This window comes from Haliaeetus albicilla, chromosome 6 (assembly GCF_947461875.1).
Source record: "Haliaeetus albicilla chromosome 6, bHalAlb1.1, whole genome shotgun sequence".
Classification (NCBI taxonomy): domain Eukaryota; kingdom Metazoa; phylum Chordata; class Aves; order Accipitriformes; family Accipitridae; genus Haliaeetus; species Haliaeetus albicilla.
In genome coordinates, this window is record NC_091488.1 from 5,777,967 (window position 1) to 5,799,154 (window position 21,188).

Genomic DNA, 21,188 nt, shown 5'->3' on the forward strand with positions numbered 1-21,188 from the left:
TTTTGCTTTTCATCATGATTCCTAACACAGAATGTCCTGAGGAAGTAAAATTCAAGTAAGTAATGTCCTCCTCAAGAAGTCACTCCAGCAAACTCCTAAGTGCTGCATACAAGGCACGAATTTGTTTGTGTCCTTCCTAGCACCTCTATCAAAACAATTTTCCTGTATGGTATTCCACCCATGCAAAACTCTGAATGCACTTTCAGGCCATTATTTAATCTCGTCAGCTCTATGAGGCAGCTAACTGTTGTATCTGCTATGCTGAAGTGCTTGAAAGAGCCAGAGGCATAAGGGTTGTCTTGTTCCAAATACGCAAAGCAGTTCAGTCACAATGACCTCAAAAGAACATTGTTTTACACGTACTGAGGCGCACAGTATTAGCTTTCTAAAAGCCTTCCAATACAGTATCTTTTTGTCAAGTGTGTACACAGGGTTTCAATGACTTGCAAAGCCAGAGAAAAAATCTGCGACAGACAGATTCTACTATCATGATAATAGATTTGTTATATAAATTTAAGAGACAGATGAGATCAGTCAAGTAAAATCAGATGCAAACACAGAGCTCCAGTGTCCACTTCCCGAGTTCTCAATGCTCACTACAGACTATCCATTCACTTGCCATCCTTTGATTTTCCAAGTGCTGCATTTTTCAATTCCACCTACTTGTCTTTGGCTGTTTATACAAAACCGTGTGAGTAATTCAGTAGTTCATAAACTGTATCTGGGAACAGGAAAATTAGACTTCATGGATGTGCTGAACTACTCACATCCCTACTCTTCCTCAGTAACATTTATCATTTCCCTGTTAAGATATTCAAAGGGGAATAAAAGCAGAAGGAGAAGAATTTGGATGATTAGAGGAACAGCCTCACTGAAGAAAAACTCAGATTCAAAACAAAGCAACAGCTTCATTATTTCTGCCGTTTCCCACTGCCTGTGAAATTGCATAGCAGAAAGCACAGCCCCACTACATGCATAAAAGCAACGTTCATGCTCTCCCAGGTTAGAGCAAAATGATGTCTTTTCTATGTGGTACTGCTTGCTGCTGTTGTCTATCTAGGTTTTAGAAACAAAATTACAGAAAGCTCTTTGTAAACAACACAACACCATAGAAGGAGAAATGCCAATAGTAAAAGAAGACTGTGCATAAAAAGGACAGAAACCATACAAAGCAGCTATTGCGAAGCGAAGTGACAAAACAAGTCTAGGCATAATTGAAAGTGAGTATTTACTTAGCAGTTAAGTGGATTCTCAACAGGCATACCAACACACAGCCATTTTACAACACAGTGACTTATTCATTGCCATAGTAACCATGGTGTCAACCCAGATGTTTAAATAGACCAGCAGCATTTCCCCCACTCCAGGTTAATGTTCCACCAGCAACATTCTTTCTCTGAGAAACGAACATGCAGCTTTACACGTCTGTGAATTTTCAAGGCACCTCCTTGCTTTATACCATGACAGAAAGCAATTCATTAGGATCCAATTCAGAAAATGTAACTGCATGTATAGGACACATTGAATGTAAAGCAAATCGTCTTAGTTGTGCAATCCATCAATACTTTGGTTGACGCATGGAAAGACTTGGACACAGAGGAAGGGCCGTATCTTAACTGATAGATGATTTTTGTTCTCTTCAACTCTCCCATCACTGTACCCAGTCTAGGTGTAACTCTCCCTTGTGTCCCATCACAATTATTTTTTCCCTGAACAGCATGCATAAAATCAAACGCATGATTTGCCTGGAAACAAGCAGAGCTCTTGATCCACCAAGCAGTAGTACACATGGCAGAAAGGGAGCGAATTTGTACCTGAATCCAATAATTGGGCACTCCTTGCAGATGTTACACTTTGCTTGGTGTTTGGCGGTCTCAGCAGCAGCCACCCTGTGCAAGACAGGCAGCCACACCATGGACTGCGGTTCCAGCCTCATCCAGTCCAGGAAGAGGGCTGCTTCGATCTCCGGTTTGTTGTTGGCCTGTAACACAGGGGGAAGAAAGACAGGGGCTGAGCACAAGTGATGTGTCTACTACCAGCTAATTAACAGCTCAAGCCATTTGCTTCCTGCCTACTCCGTATCTTTTCCCTGAATATACTCCAGCTTTTCCCCCAGTCCAGCCATTCATAAAGAAAAAATAAAAAAAATCAGAAAAATCTCCAGGATCCTGCCTTCAAGCCAGGAACGGAAAACTATTATTAACATTTCAAATCTCTCCTTCTCTTATTCCCTATTACAATAGACAGCACTACCATGTACTCTGTCACAAGAGAAAATCACCCACTTACAGGATCACCTTTGATGCTTGATCTCATGTTTCCCATCTCTCTTATCTGAGCCTGCATAGCACTGCTTCTCACCTATTTTAAAAACAGTTTGTTATCCAAGCCCTAAAAATTGCATGTCTTTTGATCAAAATTTCTTCCTCCTTAACATCCTTCATTATCACACTGACCTTTAAAACGCACATGTGAGGAAATCATTCAAATCCCTTCTCAAGCCTGCTGTTCAACATGTAAACTCTGCCTCCTTAAATGCCTCAGCATCCCTCTTCCCATCATATCATCTCTAAATTTCTCGTCATTGCCTGCGAACACAATGCAGTTTTGTCCCACAGAATATGATCAATTTAGCCTCATATTCCATTACTTCCCATTTTCGCCTCTTTGCCAACAGCAGAAGAGCCTAGGAACACTTCCCGGCAGCCCCGTTCCTCTGCTGCCTTCCCATCACATCCTAACCAGTGTGTTTATTTCAGGCATCTCTTCTACAGTAAGCTCAAGGCAGTGCAGTCGCAGAGCTGAATTCCATTGGGGCAGGTACCGTGCACACACCAAAAAATGATATATCACCCCTACCTGGCAGTACCTACAGTATCGAAAAAGAAGGAGCAAAGAGACGAGAAACACAAGGCAACGGGGGACAACGGCAAACGACCTACACGGATAGAGGTCACACCATACTGGCGGGCTAGCCACCGCAAAGAACAGTGCAGAATAAAGGCAAAGAGCATCAAAAGGGATTTTAAGGAAACCAGTGAAGTGACGGAGTCAATGTTTGCAGGGAACGTCTCTCCGGCGTGCAGGATGGCGGGAAGCCAGCAGAAAACTGGTTATCTGAGAACCTGGAAGCTGGTTTCAGTGCTGAAAGCAAGGTGATGGATCAGGTGGAAACAGTGGAGGGCTCTGGCAGGGAGGACGGGAGGGAGGAGGACAGGTCCGCATAGGGAACAGCCCAAGTGATGAAGTGGGATACCATCCCGCTCCATTTCTCTAAACCATCACTACGTGCTAATTCAAATTCCTTGAGACATTTCCTTCCATGCTACCCAGCAGAAACAGCATATTTATGGGCTGAATATATTTAAATCCTCTGTTTTCCTTTTTCTCTGGGCCTTCAAATACAGCCCTCTGTGGGCCAGTCTTTTCTATTTCAAACTTCACAAGGCAGACTGTCTTCCTTTGTGGTTCCAAACTTATTTGAAGCATTTAAATAAATAATAAGCATTAATGTATCGTGTACATGGACCAAGATGAATAGGGGATTGAGTGCTGGGGGTTTTTTTTATGCTTGCTCTCAGTTACTTTTCCAGTTTCTCATGAAACCTGAGTTTAGTATGACCTAGCTAAAACCCTATTCAACTGAAAATGCTAGCAACAAATATGGAGAAAAAATATCACAACTGATCTAAAGGAGAGAGAGCTATAGGGAAAACCAATTCATTGTGTGGGTTTTGTTTGGTTTTTTTTTTAAGCTAACACTGTTTATAATCTTGACAAACAAATTAACTGATCAATACTTGAAGACTGAGAAAAATGCCAAGTCTCCTAGACAGAATCCCTGGCCACCAGAAAGATGTGGAAGAAAAACCCCAGAATGTCTCCTGAAAAATGTGTTGCATTAAAATTGACTTAAAATGCTGCTGCAATGCTTTGGTTAATTAGAAACAAAGAGATTTTTTGGTCAGGGCTTTCTTCTTGAGATGCTAATTTGGGAAACCATCTTAAGACTCCTGTGACTGCATTTAAGATCCATGTATATGGATTTCTAGTACAGTCATACACATCTTTTTTGGATGTTTGGATCAAACCACAACATATCTACAGTTATTCAGATAAAGTCCCTCACAATTTAATATTCACTACAGGTCTTACGTGAAATGGAATGACCTTTTTTTTTTTTTCACCCACTGAAATACTTCTGTATTAAATCCTACTCCTCTGTTTTTTCATGTAGCTATAGAGTTTAGGAAACCCTCCCAAAGGAAAAAGAGAAAAAATCAAAAGTACAATAAAGTCCAGCCACCACTGGCAACAGCATCTGCTCGCAACAGCGGATACTGTCTTCTGCTGCAGGATATCAGTGAATTCAATAGAATTAAATTAATTCTAGAACTCTCCTAAGAGAAAGGCATATTTATAAAATATTATCATCTGTATGTCTATTTTTCAGCTAGCAGCCAGGGCAGTAAAGGGGCTGGGGAGAGACTTTCTGTGGATCACTTGGTGAGGCAGCGTCAGCCAGGAACTACACTGGCAAACCATTACCCTGCCTAGCAGACTACACTTCCTATACAGAGGTCCTCTAAGCCTCAAAAAAAATTTAAGAGGATCTCTTTAATATGCCACTTATAACAGAAAAACATGAAGTGTACAGAAATGCTGCAGTGCAAGCTGCAGTCAGAATAAGAATGAGCCGCTCAAAGCGCTGTTCTCCACTTGTAGCTGCTTTAAATTTCCAGGGAAAATGTGGCGGCAATGAAAGACTTTCTGTAACACCCAAAGATCTATTTTAATTTTGCAGTCACTGTCAATTGCTGGCAGTCCCAATAGCTGCCTACCCAGAGCTCCGGACGCTGACTGTACAAAACCTGTGCTCAGAGAGATTAGGTGCATTAAAATGTATCAGAACTGGTTCCGAATTATATTACATGAAGATTTAAAGCCACATGGAGAAAAGCTGGTCAGGGTCAGACCGTATAGGACAGACAGTTCTCAACTGTCCCCTGAGCTGCTATTACAATTTTTTTAATAATCTCTAAATCCGGTAAAGGCAGCAGCTGAAGATTTTACATAAGGGAAAAAGTCTGAATTCATACAGTTCGTATCTGAACCAACAAGATCAAGCTGTAAAGAATATTAATGGTTCTTCTCTTGAACACATTTCTGTGCAACTCCCAATTTTTATGGTAATAACAGAGTGAATCATAAAGTGAAATTCATAAAGCTCTTTCCAGCTTACAAGTAACAATTTGTTATGGGGGACATTCAAATCCATTATGTTCCAGACATCTGTTTTTCAGTATTTCTTTTGCAGAAACAATGGGGGAATAGGAAGTTGGGTTGTGCTAGCATCTTTACGCAATACTTAGGAGCTGAATTTTTCTTTTTTTTTCCCCCCTCTTGTTCCAGCTAGTAGTTTAAAAAATATTCTATGCTATATTGACTTTATCTATCCATAATATGAAATATACTCCAAAATCCAGTCGTGATTTTACATGAACAATGTGATATGTTTTTGGACAGTCAGACAATATAGCACAAATTTCTGATAACATTTTTGATGAGCTATATTCTGTTTATGTGCAGTGTAGGAAATTAATTGGAGCTAAATTAACATTGTTAATTTAATGGTGTTTTTCATCTGGGATGAAAACATTTCCATTAGTTGAGGTATATATTATTTTGGACAAACCAAACTGAGGAATAGGATTCTTATGACTTGTTAAAAGTTTAAAAATGCAGAGCAAGCCATGAACAGCAGCCCTGTCTCCCCAGAGTCAGACCAAACCCTGTTCGACCTTGTCTTCCGCTCTTGAGTGACTTCCTCATTATGTTCGTGTTCTCCCCATTGCTGTCTGGTAAGAAAACAAAAGTCAAGAATTTATTGTTTCTGAGACAACTGCTGTTTCAAGGTCAGGAAAGAGAGGATTATTACGAAGGTAACTTTGGGTGGCACAAACTGCTTAAATCTGCCTCGACCCTTGGAGCAAATGCTTAAGATCATTACTTTGACCCCTTGCATTACACTTGATTCCATTGACTACTCCAGTCAATGTGTTTAGTGTTGTGGCAAAGAGTAGTAAAATAAAAAACTATGAACCCAGAAGTGAATTAATATACAGTTTTATATCATCCACACTTGAAAAAAACCCATCTTCCTGCTCCCCATCCCCTGAACCATTTGAAAATGGCTCTTTAAAGCAGTTCACTTGTAGGACTCTTGAAGAGTGCCTCCCAAAGTCAGGCACAGGTTCACAAAATCCTGCTGAAATAAAACCAGAATTGCTGTTTTATGACATTTACAGCAGCTTGAGGAAGGATTTGCTAGTTCCCTTAGGCCAGCTCTCCCCTGTCAGAGCCAAAAGCAGAAGAAATATCCTATGAATAGAAACAAGCGCTACCTCGATCTCTCAAAAGAGATTGAGTGCCTTAACGGTAACGCTGCATTTGTATGTTATTTTCATACAGACCTCTATATAACTATATATAGTTACTTGTACACAGTATTGGTATTTCCTGGGAAAAAAAACCGAACCCAACCGACCCCTCACAAAACAACTGCCCAACCAACTCAAATCACAGCATTCATGGCCCAGGTCACTATCAGGGTCCTGGCCCAGGATTTGGAATACCCAAACCCCACCTAAAAGGACTAACAGGCTCCTATTTTGGCTTTTATTTGTCTGAGTAAATACACCGGATTTGGACACGTAGAAGTAGTTGTAAAAACCAGGCTAATCTTGCCTTATCATTGGTCAAGTACAAATCTAGAAACCAAGACTATACAACATAGAATATTAAAATACTTTCCTCTGTCAAAGTGAAATGAAACAAGAAGGTTTAAAATACAGATATAAATTAACTGCACATATTTTACTACTCCTTAGCTTCATTGGTACTAGTTTTCCACATCAAGTACTCCAAGTACACCCTCGGAAGAAAGCATACTTAAAGCAGTTTATAACCAAGAACCAAATATTGAAAATTTTATTGAGAAACAGCAAGAGACATTTTCATCCGAGCTGCACTCTGTTTTCGCATCACATCTCTTAAATGTCCCAATGCCACAGTAACTCATCCAAGGCAGTGATATGAATTCCTAGGTCCTATTTACATTATACACGGAAAGCATATTAATAATTTTCCACTGATTAAAACACAGCACATGTATCCTTCAATCCTTATCAATTCCCTATCCTGTTTACTTAAAATAACGTACCCATCATAGAACTAAAAGGAAAGCGCTTTCACACTGCAGTAATACTGAATTCACTCAATTTTTCATGGATCTATAGATTGCTTTGATGCAGTCTGAGCCCAGGCAGAACTACATAGTCTTCAAATGGTCATTAGATCAAGCTCCTTGCTCTCACTTAAAAATATGTTTTCTTTAAAATCTCAAAGCGGAAGTTACAGCCCCTTGCCCCGCATAGGAAAGATGAGTCCTGTAATATCCTTTTTCTCCCAAGAATTACTATCAGCACCTTCCCCTACACGAAGAAAACTATGGAAAGCAAGAGTCGGTGCTGGGGGGATGAAAAGTAACTGGGCAGCAGCAGCCTGTGGTAAGGGGACCTGCTCCTGGGGAGCAGGCAGTGCCGGCAGGAGTGGGCAGCGGGAGTGGGCATCGGGCAGGCTGCTGCCAACAGCCAGGCTAGGAAGCCTCCCCTCCCTCCCCAACCCTCATTCCCAAAGACTCGCACTTCAAACCGAAAAGCAGGAGAGATTTCCCCTGTTATCGCCGGGAACAGTAAACATCTCCTTTTTTTCTGCTGTTGTGCAGACAGACAAGGCCGTTGCCAGGGCACCTAACCTAAGGGGGCTGGGAGAGCCATTTCTGAAGCACACATTTGTTGCAGACTCTGACATGACTGCAATTTATTGCTGGCTTATCATCACCAGAAAATAAAAAAAAAAAAAGGAAAGAAAAAAAAACCCCTGAAGAAAAAGCGTTCCTCACCGTGGGTGTACAAAGACTTAATTTAGTTTCCACACAGTAATGTAAACTATGAATCCCCACAATATTTTTAAAAATTGAATTATCTCACTTCAGTAAAAGGAGGCTGCCAGGAGCCCTGTGCAATCCTCCTCGGCTGTCTACCTCCTCCAGCCTCTCCCTTTCCCGGGCTGCTCCCTGCTCCCCTCCCCACACCCCCAGCACCTCTGCGATGCCCCCCCCCCAGCACCACCATCCTACACCAAAAGGATGTCTCTGTGCTCCCCTCCTCCCCTTCTCCTGGAAAGGTCTTATTTCTTCCCCCATCTCCATTCCTGGCTGCTCCCTTCTTTCATGCCTCATCCTACCCACCCTTCTGTTTCCTTCATCGCTACTATTCCCACTACTGTTCCTACCATCGTTCCCTAACGGTGGCCTGTATTTTTCCACTCCTTAGTTCCTTCTCCCTCCTCTCCATCAGGGCTCTCCCTACACTTGGATTTCTGCTCCTCTTCCCTAGGACTCCATCCTGCCTATTTTTGTATTTCCCCTCCTCGGTTGAGCCTCCATCCCCCTTTCTGGTCCTCCTAGAAGGTCATCTGTTCTGCTGCAACCCAGGTCAGAAACCACCCTCCCACTCTGCAAATTAAAATGAAGCTTCGCCCAAAGGAAAAAGAGAGGATGAAATTCCTCTTAGTGCAGGTAAGAGAAGGAAACCTCAGGTTTTCCGATGTTCTGATTTATGAACATGGCAAAGGTTGTGCCCAGTTGTGCTCGGGCTGTTTAAAGAAATGCCGGCAGCTGGATGCGGTACAGCATTCAGCCCACTGGCATGTCTTCATCTGTAATGACAAGGTTGCTAACTCATTTTATTCAAATAAACATTTATTCCAAAGTCTTCCTCCTACTTTATAGAAACTGGTTTTGTGTGTTCCATCACTATGAATTTTATTGCTTTCTTTCCTAGTATAAATACACAGAATGGCAGCCCCCTTTCCAAAAAAAACATGTTTTTGTCAGATTTCGAGGTCACTTTCCTTATCAGTTTTTCAACAGTGTTCTAAGCACTGTTGCCATTCACTTGGGAAAACAATAGGATCCAGCAAGGCCTAATTTCTGAGGAAGGTCATCTGCAGAAACAAGCTTTTGACCATGGATTTGCTGTGGCATCATTTTGTGCTGGTCTCACTTGAAAGCCCAACATGGAACTTGAGGCTCTAAAGACACAGCAGGGTCTAACCCCGCTATCAACATTACTACGCATAGTTTATCAGCATGGGTTATCCCCAGGATATGGCCCTATAAAACATTAACTTGCAAATGGCATCAAATACAGACTAGAATTATAAAAGGTCAAGACATGAATGATGGAAATGGGAAAATGTGAACCCTGTAGAATTAATCTATTAAAAGAAGTTTTAAAAATACAGAAAGCAAACGTCCCATCACAACTGAAGTTTGTGGTGATTTTAGAATTAGATTCTTTTCATAATCACTTCCAAGCATTAATATTCATTGAAAAAAACTTTCTGCGTTTTGCTTACTACAGAACTGAAACTACTACATAATGAAACTTGAGCAGCAGGCAAAAACAGCAAACAACTCCCCCGCCCTCAAACAAACAAAAAATCCCCCAGGGACATCAGGGGATGGGAAAAGAGCATTTCTTCCATTGTAATGTAGAAGATGCATTGAGAGTTAATCACAGATCATACATTACCTCCCCTCCTCTACCTTTTCATTAAGCAGCTGTCTTCATCTTGTGCATTCTGCTGGTGGTTAGGAGAAGGATGAATAATTCCCTTAACTCTCTTCCTGCCCAGATTAAATAATTTACAAGTTTGAAAAAGAGCCTCCAGTTTGCCATGTATTCCTCAACAGACAGGACGGGAATTCTTTCAGTACTCTTTAAAGAAAACTGGCATTATCCATTCAAGCAGTGGAAGGAGCTCATTGAGCACTCCTTGCCCCTAGACAGCACTGCAGGCAGTCGCTCCTGTCCTATTGCCCCCCTGGGCACCTGGCTGTCACTGGTATGTATATGCCCAAAATTTAGATTAACCATTTCTGTTCACCTACATGGAAGCAATAAGTGGCGATCTACTGCTGGCAATACAAAATTGTAAAACCAGGAGCTGCCATAACAAAGACTTAAACTGTTTGCAGGGTTCAGTTACAATATAAGCCTTGATGACAATTATTTGCTCTCTGGATAACAATATAATCTGGGCTTCTTCCACCATGGCCAGCGAAACAGACTAATTCAAATACATCTCATCAAAGGAATGGTTTAATACACCAGTGAACACCACCATTAAACAACCCTCGGTACCCTAACCCTCCTTCCAGATTTTCAATCCTCTTCAGAACGGACAGGCTATCTTGACACAAAATACAAATCAGAAAATTAACAGTGAGCAAACACGAACTTACAAACTGGAAGCAGCTTCTGACGCTCGGCTCGATATTGCTGCCCCCAAAGGAGGCCACTTCGCCCAGCTGCCGAGGGATCTGGATGGAGTCGTGCAGCAGGAGCCCCAGCCGGCGCTGGTCACAGAAGCCAGTGGAGCTTGCCACTTGCTTGAACAGGTCTGGAGGAAGGAAAAGGACACCAGAGCTAAAGCATCGCTACAGGGATGCAGCAAATAGTGGGGAAGTTTGCATAGTTTCAAAGGCTCACAAGTGTGGTCAACAGCCTTGGCGGGCATGAACACAAAAATGTGTCTTCAGTGTGGGTGCTTCTCTTCCCATAAACACTGTATTTTCTCTGTTAAATATGCAGTCGAGTGAAAATTTTTAATAGCATTATTGGCTTGTACCTGGGAGGAAAGCCCATTCTAACACAGCACCTGTGGCATTACTGACAATAGCAGCGCTGATTCTGCAACACAGCTAACTAAACAGCAGGATCTTAGAGCCCCAACAACATAAATGTTTCAAAAATATTGTTTCACAGTAAAATAATCTCATACAACATACAGCACATTTTCAAGTCTTAGCAATCAATGTACAGCTTGGAGAATCCATTTCTCTTTCAGATGAGTTGATCTGAAAAACAAGAGCTCCCTAACTTCGATACATCATAATCTTTTAACCCAAGAGTATTTCTAAAATGAAAGAAAAACATTACTGCACGACAGAACCTGCCATCCACGGAGAATGTTAATATCATCCTAAGTTTTCACTTCTGAAGAGAAATGTCACTTGAAGCCATGTTCTGTTACTGCATCACTCTAGAAAAGAATCCTTACAGGACAGAATTATTATCCCTTTGTAAACTCAATTTAATTTGGTGGGAATTAGTTATACTACGTATACATTGAGAAGGTTTTAGAGTTCATAGTAAGAAGAAAAATCAGGTTAGCATTAACTGAAATATTTATTTGGTAATATCCCTGTTGACAGTACATGACCTGAATAAATTCTCCTTTATTTTCAAAGAGTTAAAAAAAAAAGAGACCGAGAGACAGCTAGAATAAAATAACACCCTTTTTTTGGAGCCACCTTAATATTTCACCCGACACCAGGGATACAATTATAAAGGTGCTTCAGCACTGCTCGAGATAACATTCCTAGCACTGCTTTGACACCTGTTTTCTTCCGAAGGAATAAAGGAATGGATAGAGAAAGGATTATTTTTTAATTACATGAATTTCACTCTTGCCGAGTCTAGTTTTGTAATAAATAATTTTGGATAAAACCTTCATTAACCTCTGCAAGCCTGAAGACTTGTGCTCTAGCACAACCAACTCTGCTCTGCTGCACAAATGAGAGAAAAAAATTTAAGGGGTGCAACTCAAAGCATACCTGCAGCAATAAGAAGAGCAATTGCACTACAACTTCGGCATGGATGGTAAAGCCAGACCACAGCCTGGCAGAGACAATTCCTTCCTCTCCCACAAATGATTCAGCTTTCAATTTCCCCACCATTAAAACATTAAGTGTTCTACAACCTTAAAAAGGGGGATTACGCATTACCGGGCACACACACTGCAGGAGACTATAAAATATGAATAAATGTTTTCCTTTATAACTTTGATAATCCTCAAGGAAATATCATTTTGAAAAATATCCATACTGAATAATTTTCTTAAAAGATTTTCTGAATACTTTTTCACAACACCCACATGAAACATCTAGAGATCATGACATTCATAGTGATTGCCCTAAAATCTGATCCAATTATACATAGTCATGCACTGACTCTGTTGTCGGAACTGTTTTCTCTTCAGTGTTCTTCAACTTTCAGTAGTAGAAGAATAAAATAATAACAATTGATGAAGAGCTGCTATGGTATTGGGTCAAATCCTAAGGGTTGGTTTTTTAGTGGTTTTTTTAAATGCATGAATGAGTGTTACCAGTTAATTTAACCAGAAAGTTAGTCTTGAGAACTACTCTTATCAGTAGTTCTTTTCGGGATCTAGCCTCACTAATGAACTGATTTATTAGTCAGATAAAACTAAAGCTTCAATTGGAATTTTTTCAAGTATTTCAGGATTTGGTGTAATAAGATATGCAAAATTTGCATATTTATTTAAAGGTAGCAACTATATTTAAACACAATGTAAATAACAAGACCCTGACCACATTATGGAAAACATCTTAAAAAGTTAATATATTTCAAAATGTTGTAATGCAAGATGTCCTGTAGACATGCATTTTTGTGTATGAAGGTGTGCTAAACCAGTGGTCTCCAAACAGGGTTCTTGTACCCCGGGGAGCGTGCAAGACAATCCATTAGGGTGCAGTAAGGAAATATTTTTTGTACTGTTAATAGATTAAATTTAAAAATTTAAAAATAGTGTTTCCTTCATCTTTCTTGTAACTTTTTTAATTTCTATTTTTGGTATGTTTTATAATGTACATAATTATTAGTACAGTAGTACACATATATAATTTATAAATAAATATACACCTATTGGGGGTGCATGCTCAAAAATTTTTTACTGGTAGGGGTGCAATCAAAAAAGTTTGGGGACTGCTGTGCTCAACTACCTAAAACTGTACTGAACAAATAACTTAAAAGTACAAGGTGGAGTGAATTAACACACTTTGCATCAGGGCTATCTAAAAGAATGTCTCTGTATACTATCTAAATGTTTATGCAATAAATTGGAGGAATAAAAACAGAATATAAACATAGACTAAAACCAAAAGAATTACATTGACTTACATCTATATTTATCTTCCAGGTGTGCTTTACAAAGGGATACAACACCAGTTTTGAAAGATAAGACACGAATCCTTCCTGTGCGACCCCTAATGAAAAAGAAACATTGGCTGATAATATGATCCATTCATGTCATAATTTGTCTACTATAATGAAGTTCACTGCAGTACCGTAGTCGTCATAAATGAAGTCCCACACAGAACCATGTTGCACAGCACATGCTGGCTGGTTATTAGGTAAGCTAGAAATGAAATATAAAATACGGTTGTGGCTTCACAGGCATAGCTGAATTGGATTGTGCTGTTGTATCAATTCAACCAGAAATGGTCTCATTTGGAAATAATTACTCACCTCCTTTTTTATGACAAAAGTGAGAGTAAAGAGTCTTTACCTTACACTTACTTGAACAGGCTTCTCTATGAACTGCTGCTGAGCTATTCTCAGAGAAGATGAGGTCCCTGACAGAACAGCAAACCATCTCTTTTGGCAAAGACAATATAGCTTCACTTTCATTAGAAGCGCGATGTAGCAGTCGTTTTTACAAAGTCTGCTTACTGTCTGTCAGCCCTGCCCTGACTTGTTTGAGAAGGCAACAGGGAGCTAAGCACAAAAAAGCAGCCTCTGCCAGCAGTGAGCAGCGACGGGGGCACTTGCAAGACATTCAGGTGACTGATGAAGCTTGCCTAGTGATCACGAGAAGGCAGGCAGGCTGTACAGTTATGCCATTAACAACACAGCGTGGTTTCTGAGCTCCTCCTCGCAGCAGTCAAACCTGTCCTGCCCAGTGCCAAGGGGCTGGTATGCTCCACCTCAGTCCCCGTGCTGCCTCTGGTCAGCCTTCCCCTCACAGTCACTCCTGCCTTGTAATGTGCCCACGCTATTACTTTTGCGTTTTACCGTGACTGTGAGAAAAACATCCTCCTCTGCGCTGCAGGCGACACAATGACAAACCTTCACATCTTCTCTCAGTCATCTGGTTTAGCTCAATTTACTTCCAGTTGCTGGCTTCCCCCAAGACTTTTATTTCTGATAGCATTTCAAATATATAACATCTATTGCAAACGAAGACATATACAACGTAGGAAGCTAATGCCTAAAAATGACATTTTTGAAGCAGAGCCTTATCAACAGTTCTGAAGCATTGCCAGTAAGAACACCACTGGAAATAAGATAAATCATGTACCGGCATGCCATAGTCATGCATCAGGCTCCACTGTTTGGCACAGATGCATGTTGTCTTTTTAATCCTATGAAAGCGTTGTAGAGGCCAGCAGTGCTCATTTACCCATGTATCTCCCCTGCAAACCCTATAAAAGGTGCAGACGGAAACCAGTGGGCAAAGCTCAATTTAGAATTTGCAACCTTTTAGTACAGAATCTTGCGTTTTTCATCATGAATAAAAATTTGTTGTTTACCTATGCTTTCCACATGCCACTCCTCTTACTCCTCTCCCCCAAATCTTTTCCAAATTAATTATCCTCTGTGCCCTGAGAAACTCCTGCTGATGAATACCAGGCTCATGCAAATTATACAGAAGACTGTAGAATGATGATTTCCCTGCAAGGCATATTAAATTGAAACTTGCACGAATCGTGAGTTGTTCAGTTCACTCTCCTCTCCTCCCAAGTCAAACCAATACTTTAGCATACTACTGCAAATGAGCATGAGTGACTGATCAATTAAAACAAATCTGAAACGTGTTGGATTTGCAGAGCTGTGCCCATAATTAGATCAGTCATTGACTGTGAATTTGATTAATATCTTCACAAATGACAGTTTTCAATTATAAGAAAAGTAAAGATTCAGTATATTTAATTAAATGTCTCCAGTACTGCTATGCACTTCGGTTGATCTCTGCCTATTAAGTTTACAATGAAAACTAAACACATGTAACCCCAAGGTCACCTCTCTTACCAGCGTAATTCAAACCTGAATTTCAGCAAAATAGCTACGAGCTTTCCTCACACATAAAACGTTGCGTCCTGCAATATACAGTTCCCTAGCGTACCAAGGGAATTGCCTGGAGGCAGCAAATTGTAATTTCTAATGTTGTACTTTCAGCACAGTGCAACATAAAGAGAATTCGACTGGACACAGGAAATCTAAACCGGACTGTCCAACTTAGGAGCAGCCTGGGGAGCGACCTTTATTTCCCTCTCTGCCTCTAACATGGCTGATCTGGATTAACATCCCTAGCACATCTTTTTTTTTCGCTAACTGAGTATCTTCGTTTATATGTTATTTATAGTTGATGATAATTCAGAAGTGGATCAGAGTTCTGTGGAAGCCAAAGTAGAGTAAAGAAATAAAACCTGGCTCTTAAATGAATATAGCCCCATTCTCTACTACCGGTACACTACACGAGAATATAATGTAATCTGGTAATCCACTTCACAGGATATTGCAGCTGCTGCAGAGGATGTTATAAGCAACTGGCTTATTGGAGGTCAACCTGCAGGAAGAGACTCTGTACAAATCTGTACTTTTTTTTGGGTAGGCGATCATTGAAGCTTCAGTGCTGTGATAAAGGGTGCATGCAAGAACAATGTTATGGCGCTTCACTTCGATACGGTTCAAAATGGAACCGTTTCAATGGAAATATGTGTCTGGTGGAAGGTGGCTGATACAAACATTAAAAACACAAATAAAGACTTCCACTGACATTTTTTTCACTAAATTCACCAAATAAAAAAATAATGGCTTATTCTAAAATTAGCTTACAAATGTGTGTTGGAATTTGTCTATGCATCATGAGCAACACCATTAACGCACTGAATAGGAATACTCATAAATCTTCTTAAGGTAAATTTACTCTGTTGTATTTATACTTATAGGTACACTTTTTAAAATTAAATTTTACATTAAGTATTCCTCAAATCTCCTGACTGTCAAGGGTTGTAAGCACATTAGATTAGAGATGAACCTCTTCCATCTTTGAACAAAAATTTTAGATTGAAAGCTATAGAAAATGGACAGCTCTGAAAAGGTTTAACATGCAGAAGTACAGACACATGCAAGAGTCTATATGATGGTGTTCGTACTGTTGCTTCTGGGTAATTCTCTTGAATTTCTTTACCTAAATAAATTTAAAAAGCCATGCAAAGCCATGACCTACTGAGGACATGTAGTCCCAGAATTGCTCTGAACACAGAAATCTGTTTAAAAAGTTGTTTTCCAGCTCTCTCATTGCTTAGCTTAATAAAGCTAGGATTGTAAGCCTAATCAAGGGCTGTATTGATTCAGCTAAATGCAGCCATTAAACCATTAGGTTTATTAAACTTTCACTTCAACTACTGGTTTTTTTTCAGTTTCAAGCCATTCATTTTATAATGAGGTGGACGGCTCGTTACCCCTTCCCCCTCCCCCCTGTGCTGTTGGGAAAGCTCCTGAGCGGCCCACGTTCAGAGCACCCATACGTACGTGTCGTAGACATTCAGCAGCCAGTTGAGGCACATGTCCACGCAGAGAGGAACGTTGACCAGATTATTGTGCTCTTGTTCCAGTCGATCGTAAATGGTGGTCAAGCAGTTAATGATCTGCAGAATATCCATCGGCTGGTCATTTTGTTTGAGGTTGTGCTGGTCCAAGGCATCACATGCAGCAGACAGACTCAGGAGATCCACTGTTAAAATAAAAAACCCCACACAATAAAGATTGAAGAGGAACAGTGGTTGTATTACCCATACCCAAAAAGTAAATAGAACAATTTACTTGGCTTACATGCCTGGTTAGAGGACATTTTATGTCCTCTGAAAGTCACATGCCAGACTGGTTTCAAGACTCCTACAGGTGCACTGTTTATTCAGCTGTGGTCTTGGAGGGCAGTGTTTATAAAAGTGAAATTTGGTTCATTTTTAGCTGTAAAGTACCTATTATGCCATTGGATCCTATGGAAATATTACACAAATTACTATTTAAGTAAAAATTACATATTCCATGTTTTATGTTCCTACAGATAGGCTAATATTTGACTACTGCATTCACCAAACGTGCTCGAAACATAGTACATGTCATCAGCTTTCCTGAGACGTGCCATCCATTTCTTATGTAAGTCGAGCAATCTTAACTGAACCAAACTCCACAAGGAATACACAAACAAATCACAACTGAACTGGGATTAACCTCTGTTACTTTTCCTCTCGTGAGAACGGGGAAAAGAAGGTTCCAGGAACATTATATGACCTCTTTTAATATTTATTAATGAAATTTATCCATTTTTAATTTTGCAGAGCATTTACATTTATAATACCTCTAGGACATTACAGAGTAAGACACATTTAAAACTTATCAGTCAACATACAACAGAGTTTTTTGTCATGGACATTTAAAAACTTGATTTTCATTCCAATTTAAGTCAGTTGCATTTTGAAATTCGGATGTCCAAGGCAAAACAGAACTTCCCTTTCTCAGCTCTTACTCTCTGCGTACTAACATCAACAGCAGCATCACATTTTGGGGGACACCAAATCAGAGAGTTATGGGATGTTGGTTTACAAAGCAAAACAGGAACAAGAACAAATCAGAAAAATGATACTATTAACGCAGATCTTCCTGCTGCCACAAGAAAACCCGTTGTAATTCTTTGCAGTGAATTTCCAGGGTGTGAGAAATAGGGATATTAAAGACCAGATGCTGTTAGTCCTGCTCATACCATGAGCAGTCACAAAGTGCAGCATGATTCAACATGACTCGAGGGAGTAGCATCTGGCTTAGAATGAAATGCCCAAAATCATCCAGGAAATTCTTCACAAAACTGGGAAATGAACTGACCCAACTGCAAGAGCAGTTTTTCTCTCATTGGAATAAAAATGTGCTTCATGGAGTCCTGGTAAGCAACATCTCTTGGTAACGTCAAAAAAAAAAAAGAAAAAAAAATGTGCAGAGGCTAAATGCAGAACCCCATACAGGAATTTTTTTAGAACTTGATCCAGCTTAAGGGCGCATTTGCCAAATTCACACTTGAGTATCCTATTTTACCAAGGATAAACTGACCCTTTCATCTCCTAGTGGAGATGAAAAATACTTCAGCTGCACGCAGGGCTGCTTGGTAATGCTGCATGGACAGCATGTTGGGACTTCATAATTGCCAAAAGAATTTCAGGAGTATAAATTACATTGGAAATCAATAGGGACTTCTGCTACTAAATCCCTTAAGCACCTCTGAAAATTTCACACTGTGGGCCTGACATACCCAGTGCTAGAGTAAGGAAGGCTTGGAATGTTATCCTTATTATTATACCAAGAAATTTAACTTTGAATCTGTGGTTTTATACAGAGCTTTATTGGAATTTCACTGTTTTCACATTAGCATATAGATATTTATTAAAAGAAAATATTTTGGAATATTATGTTTAAGCTACTAGCATATAAAGTATAGCTATTCTAAGGTCAGTGTTATATCCCACAAAAGCATATTTATCAGACCCATTCCTAAAAGTCTCAGAAAGACTCTTCTAATAATTTATTAGTCAAATTGGAAATAGAGCACTGCCTTCACAACACCTTGAACTCTGAGCTTGAGGCTGAACTCTCAGTTCCTTTGAGACTATGAATCAATGGTAATTAAATGAACCCCTCAGGCATCTGAGTGGCAGCTTAATTATATATGCAGCTACTGCTAAACATGGGTCATTCCACTTTGTGAAAGCTTTTCCCACTAATAAGCAGCAACTTCTGAAAAGCCTTTCACCCCGTTCTTCATCAGCCTCCTGTCCTATCTTGAAGTTAATAACACATGTTCATCTTATAACAAGCAAAAAGTGCTTGCCACCATGCTCTGCTTTAGGGAACTTCTTTTTATGGGAAGAAGAGTGGCTCTGGCCTTCGCCACATTAAGCTCCTCCTGCACCTTTCCCACCAAGATTAAAGAAATGTGGAGGGTCCTCTCCCAGAGCCAGGAATTGTGTATTTCTTTCCTGAAAGCAAATATGGAGGTCCCATGAATGACAGACTTTCAAAAGACAAGCCCCAACAGCCAGATATGTACTGAAGAGTTGTATATTCATTGCCATTCTGTGATTTGCAAAGCTTTAATTGAAATAAACCATACCACTTTATGCTTTGTACCTTTTGTGAGTTCTCTGCCACTCTTTTGTTCTTCTGTGGAGATCACATACTGAACTTAGGGAAAACTCAACATATGGCTGGTGATAAAAAGTATTAATAGTGTTGCCAGAATGCAAGATCATCTCCTCTGTAACCTGCTGCTATTGGCTGATATGTTAAAAAATATATATTTAATCTAGCCTGCATAAAATTAAAGGAAAAAAACCACCCTAACAGAAGTTCTTGAGTATTTTCTTTTGCTGCATCTCCAAGAAAAGTTTGTGAATACATCTCATTTTATTGACATCACAATGTTCAGATGTGGTTTGCAATTGAAGATCAGATCTTTTAAAAGTAGCAAAACAAGAAAGTCAACATGCTTTGATGTGAATATCAAAGGAAACCATATATTTTAAAAAAAAGGTGCAAGAGTTACACCTGGCATGCCCACAACAATTTTGAAGGCTGGGATGATAGAGCCACACACTAGATTTCTCTAAGGTAACACAGTACACAAGCATTTATTTGTTAAGGATTACCATTTTCCATATTCTTCTTTAAGTTTAATATCCTAGTGTCTTAATGTTCATTGGGCTGATTTACAAACTGAAAAGAATGAAAGTCTAAGTATAGTTCATTTTTAAAAGTGTTTCTGTTCTTGCCACTGAGAAACAGGCTGTACCTTCACTTCTGCAGGCCTTCTATTGTGTACATATCTTTAGAGGGCTCCTCAGCAGACAAAACTGCTCTGCTTTTTATGAAGTTTGCAGAAAAGAATAATATACATATATATATATATATATTTAAACTCCTGCCATTTTAAAACTGAAATAAAAAGTAAGAGCTGAAAGCAGCACCTACTGCAAGCGGAATGCAGGGATTTGGGGCTATGCGTAGGAGCCCTGAAACCCAGCACTGCTTTATTTCTACTGCAGAAAAAAAATTTTGTAATGAGTTGGGTTTTATAAAAAAAAATCTAATTAAACTGAGCTCACAAGCGACACTGAAATCATAGAATACACAAATACAACGATGGTGTCTCCAAGCAAAAATATTTGTAAGAACAAAGACTGCTAACCAAATTCCTTAAATACTTCTCCTTAGATACAAGTATGAAGAATGTGCTAAAGTAATCAGTGTAAGCGCCACTGCATGTCTCTGAAAACATTCATTCTCAGAAAATCTACCTAAGTGTAACCTTGAGAGATAAACTGACTTTGGTGCATAATTACCATTCCACACTGTGAAGTCCAAGACGAGTCTAGAATTATTCAGTGGTAGGAATCGGCGGAATACAGATAAAACAGGATGCAAAGTTTTGCACTTTCAGCCATAAAAACCTGTTACAAGTCACTCCTGTGCACTGCCAGCTACAGAAACCTGTAATTCCAAAACTTTTAGTCCCTTACTTCAGTGCTGCACTGATTATGAATACTTTCCACTGCATATGGCTCTGGTTTCTTTACAATACCTTTCCACAATGAGTGTGGCAGGAGAGCTGTGCCATGTTGGTATTTCTGATCATCATAACTCATTCTTTGTCACTTCATTCATGTTGAAATCTTTCATAATGTTACAAGACTTTTCACTTATTCTTTTTTTTCCTTTTTTTCTTTTTCTTTTTATAAATTCAGAAATTAAGTCTGTTCACTAGTGGAATTCACCCATGCTTATAAGCCTAAAAGTAAACATGCTCAAAAATACTGAGGTTTGACACAGTTCCAGAAACATGTGAGCACAAATCCAAACTTGAGATAAATCAACAGTTGAGACATTTGCAACTGTGTCAGAAATTTAACCCTGTAATTAAATGCCAAATAGTGAATGTTAAAATATTTTAATAACCCTCCAAATAGTACCACCTAATAAACTGCTTGTTTTGGCAACTGATCGGCCTACCAAGAAAACTATGAGCAAATTATTTAGCTATCAGGTTACAATAAGCTGAAGAGGAAACATAACTCCAGTGACAGGTAGAATACCATACACCAACTGAGAGAATTAAAATGTTAGAACATGCACATCACTGATGTA

At 39.6% G+C, this 21,188-nt stretch overlaps 1 protein-coding gene across 27 annotated transcripts in view; it reads right to left on the reverse strand.

Annotated features, from left to right (window-relative positions):
• DMD (dystrophin) overlaps positions 1–21,188 on the reverse strand; it is a 1,308,223-nt gene that overhangs the window by 45,241 nt on the left and 1,241,794 nt on the right. For all 27 annotated transcript variants that reach the window (XM_069784897.1, XM_069784898.1, XM_069784912.1 and 24 more), the window contains 4 exons: positions 16,530–16,731; positions 13,113–13,198; positions 10,373–10,530; positions 1,815–1,981 (listed from right to left, as the gene is read on the reverse strand). In XM_069784897.1, the coding sequence (XP_069640998.1) occupies positions 1,815–1,981; positions 10,373–10,530; positions 13,113–13,198; positions 16,530–16,731 (613 nt within the window). The remainder of the gene's footprint in view (positions 1–1,814; positions 1,982–10,372; positions 10,531–13,112; positions 13,199–16,529; positions 16,732–21,188) is intronic.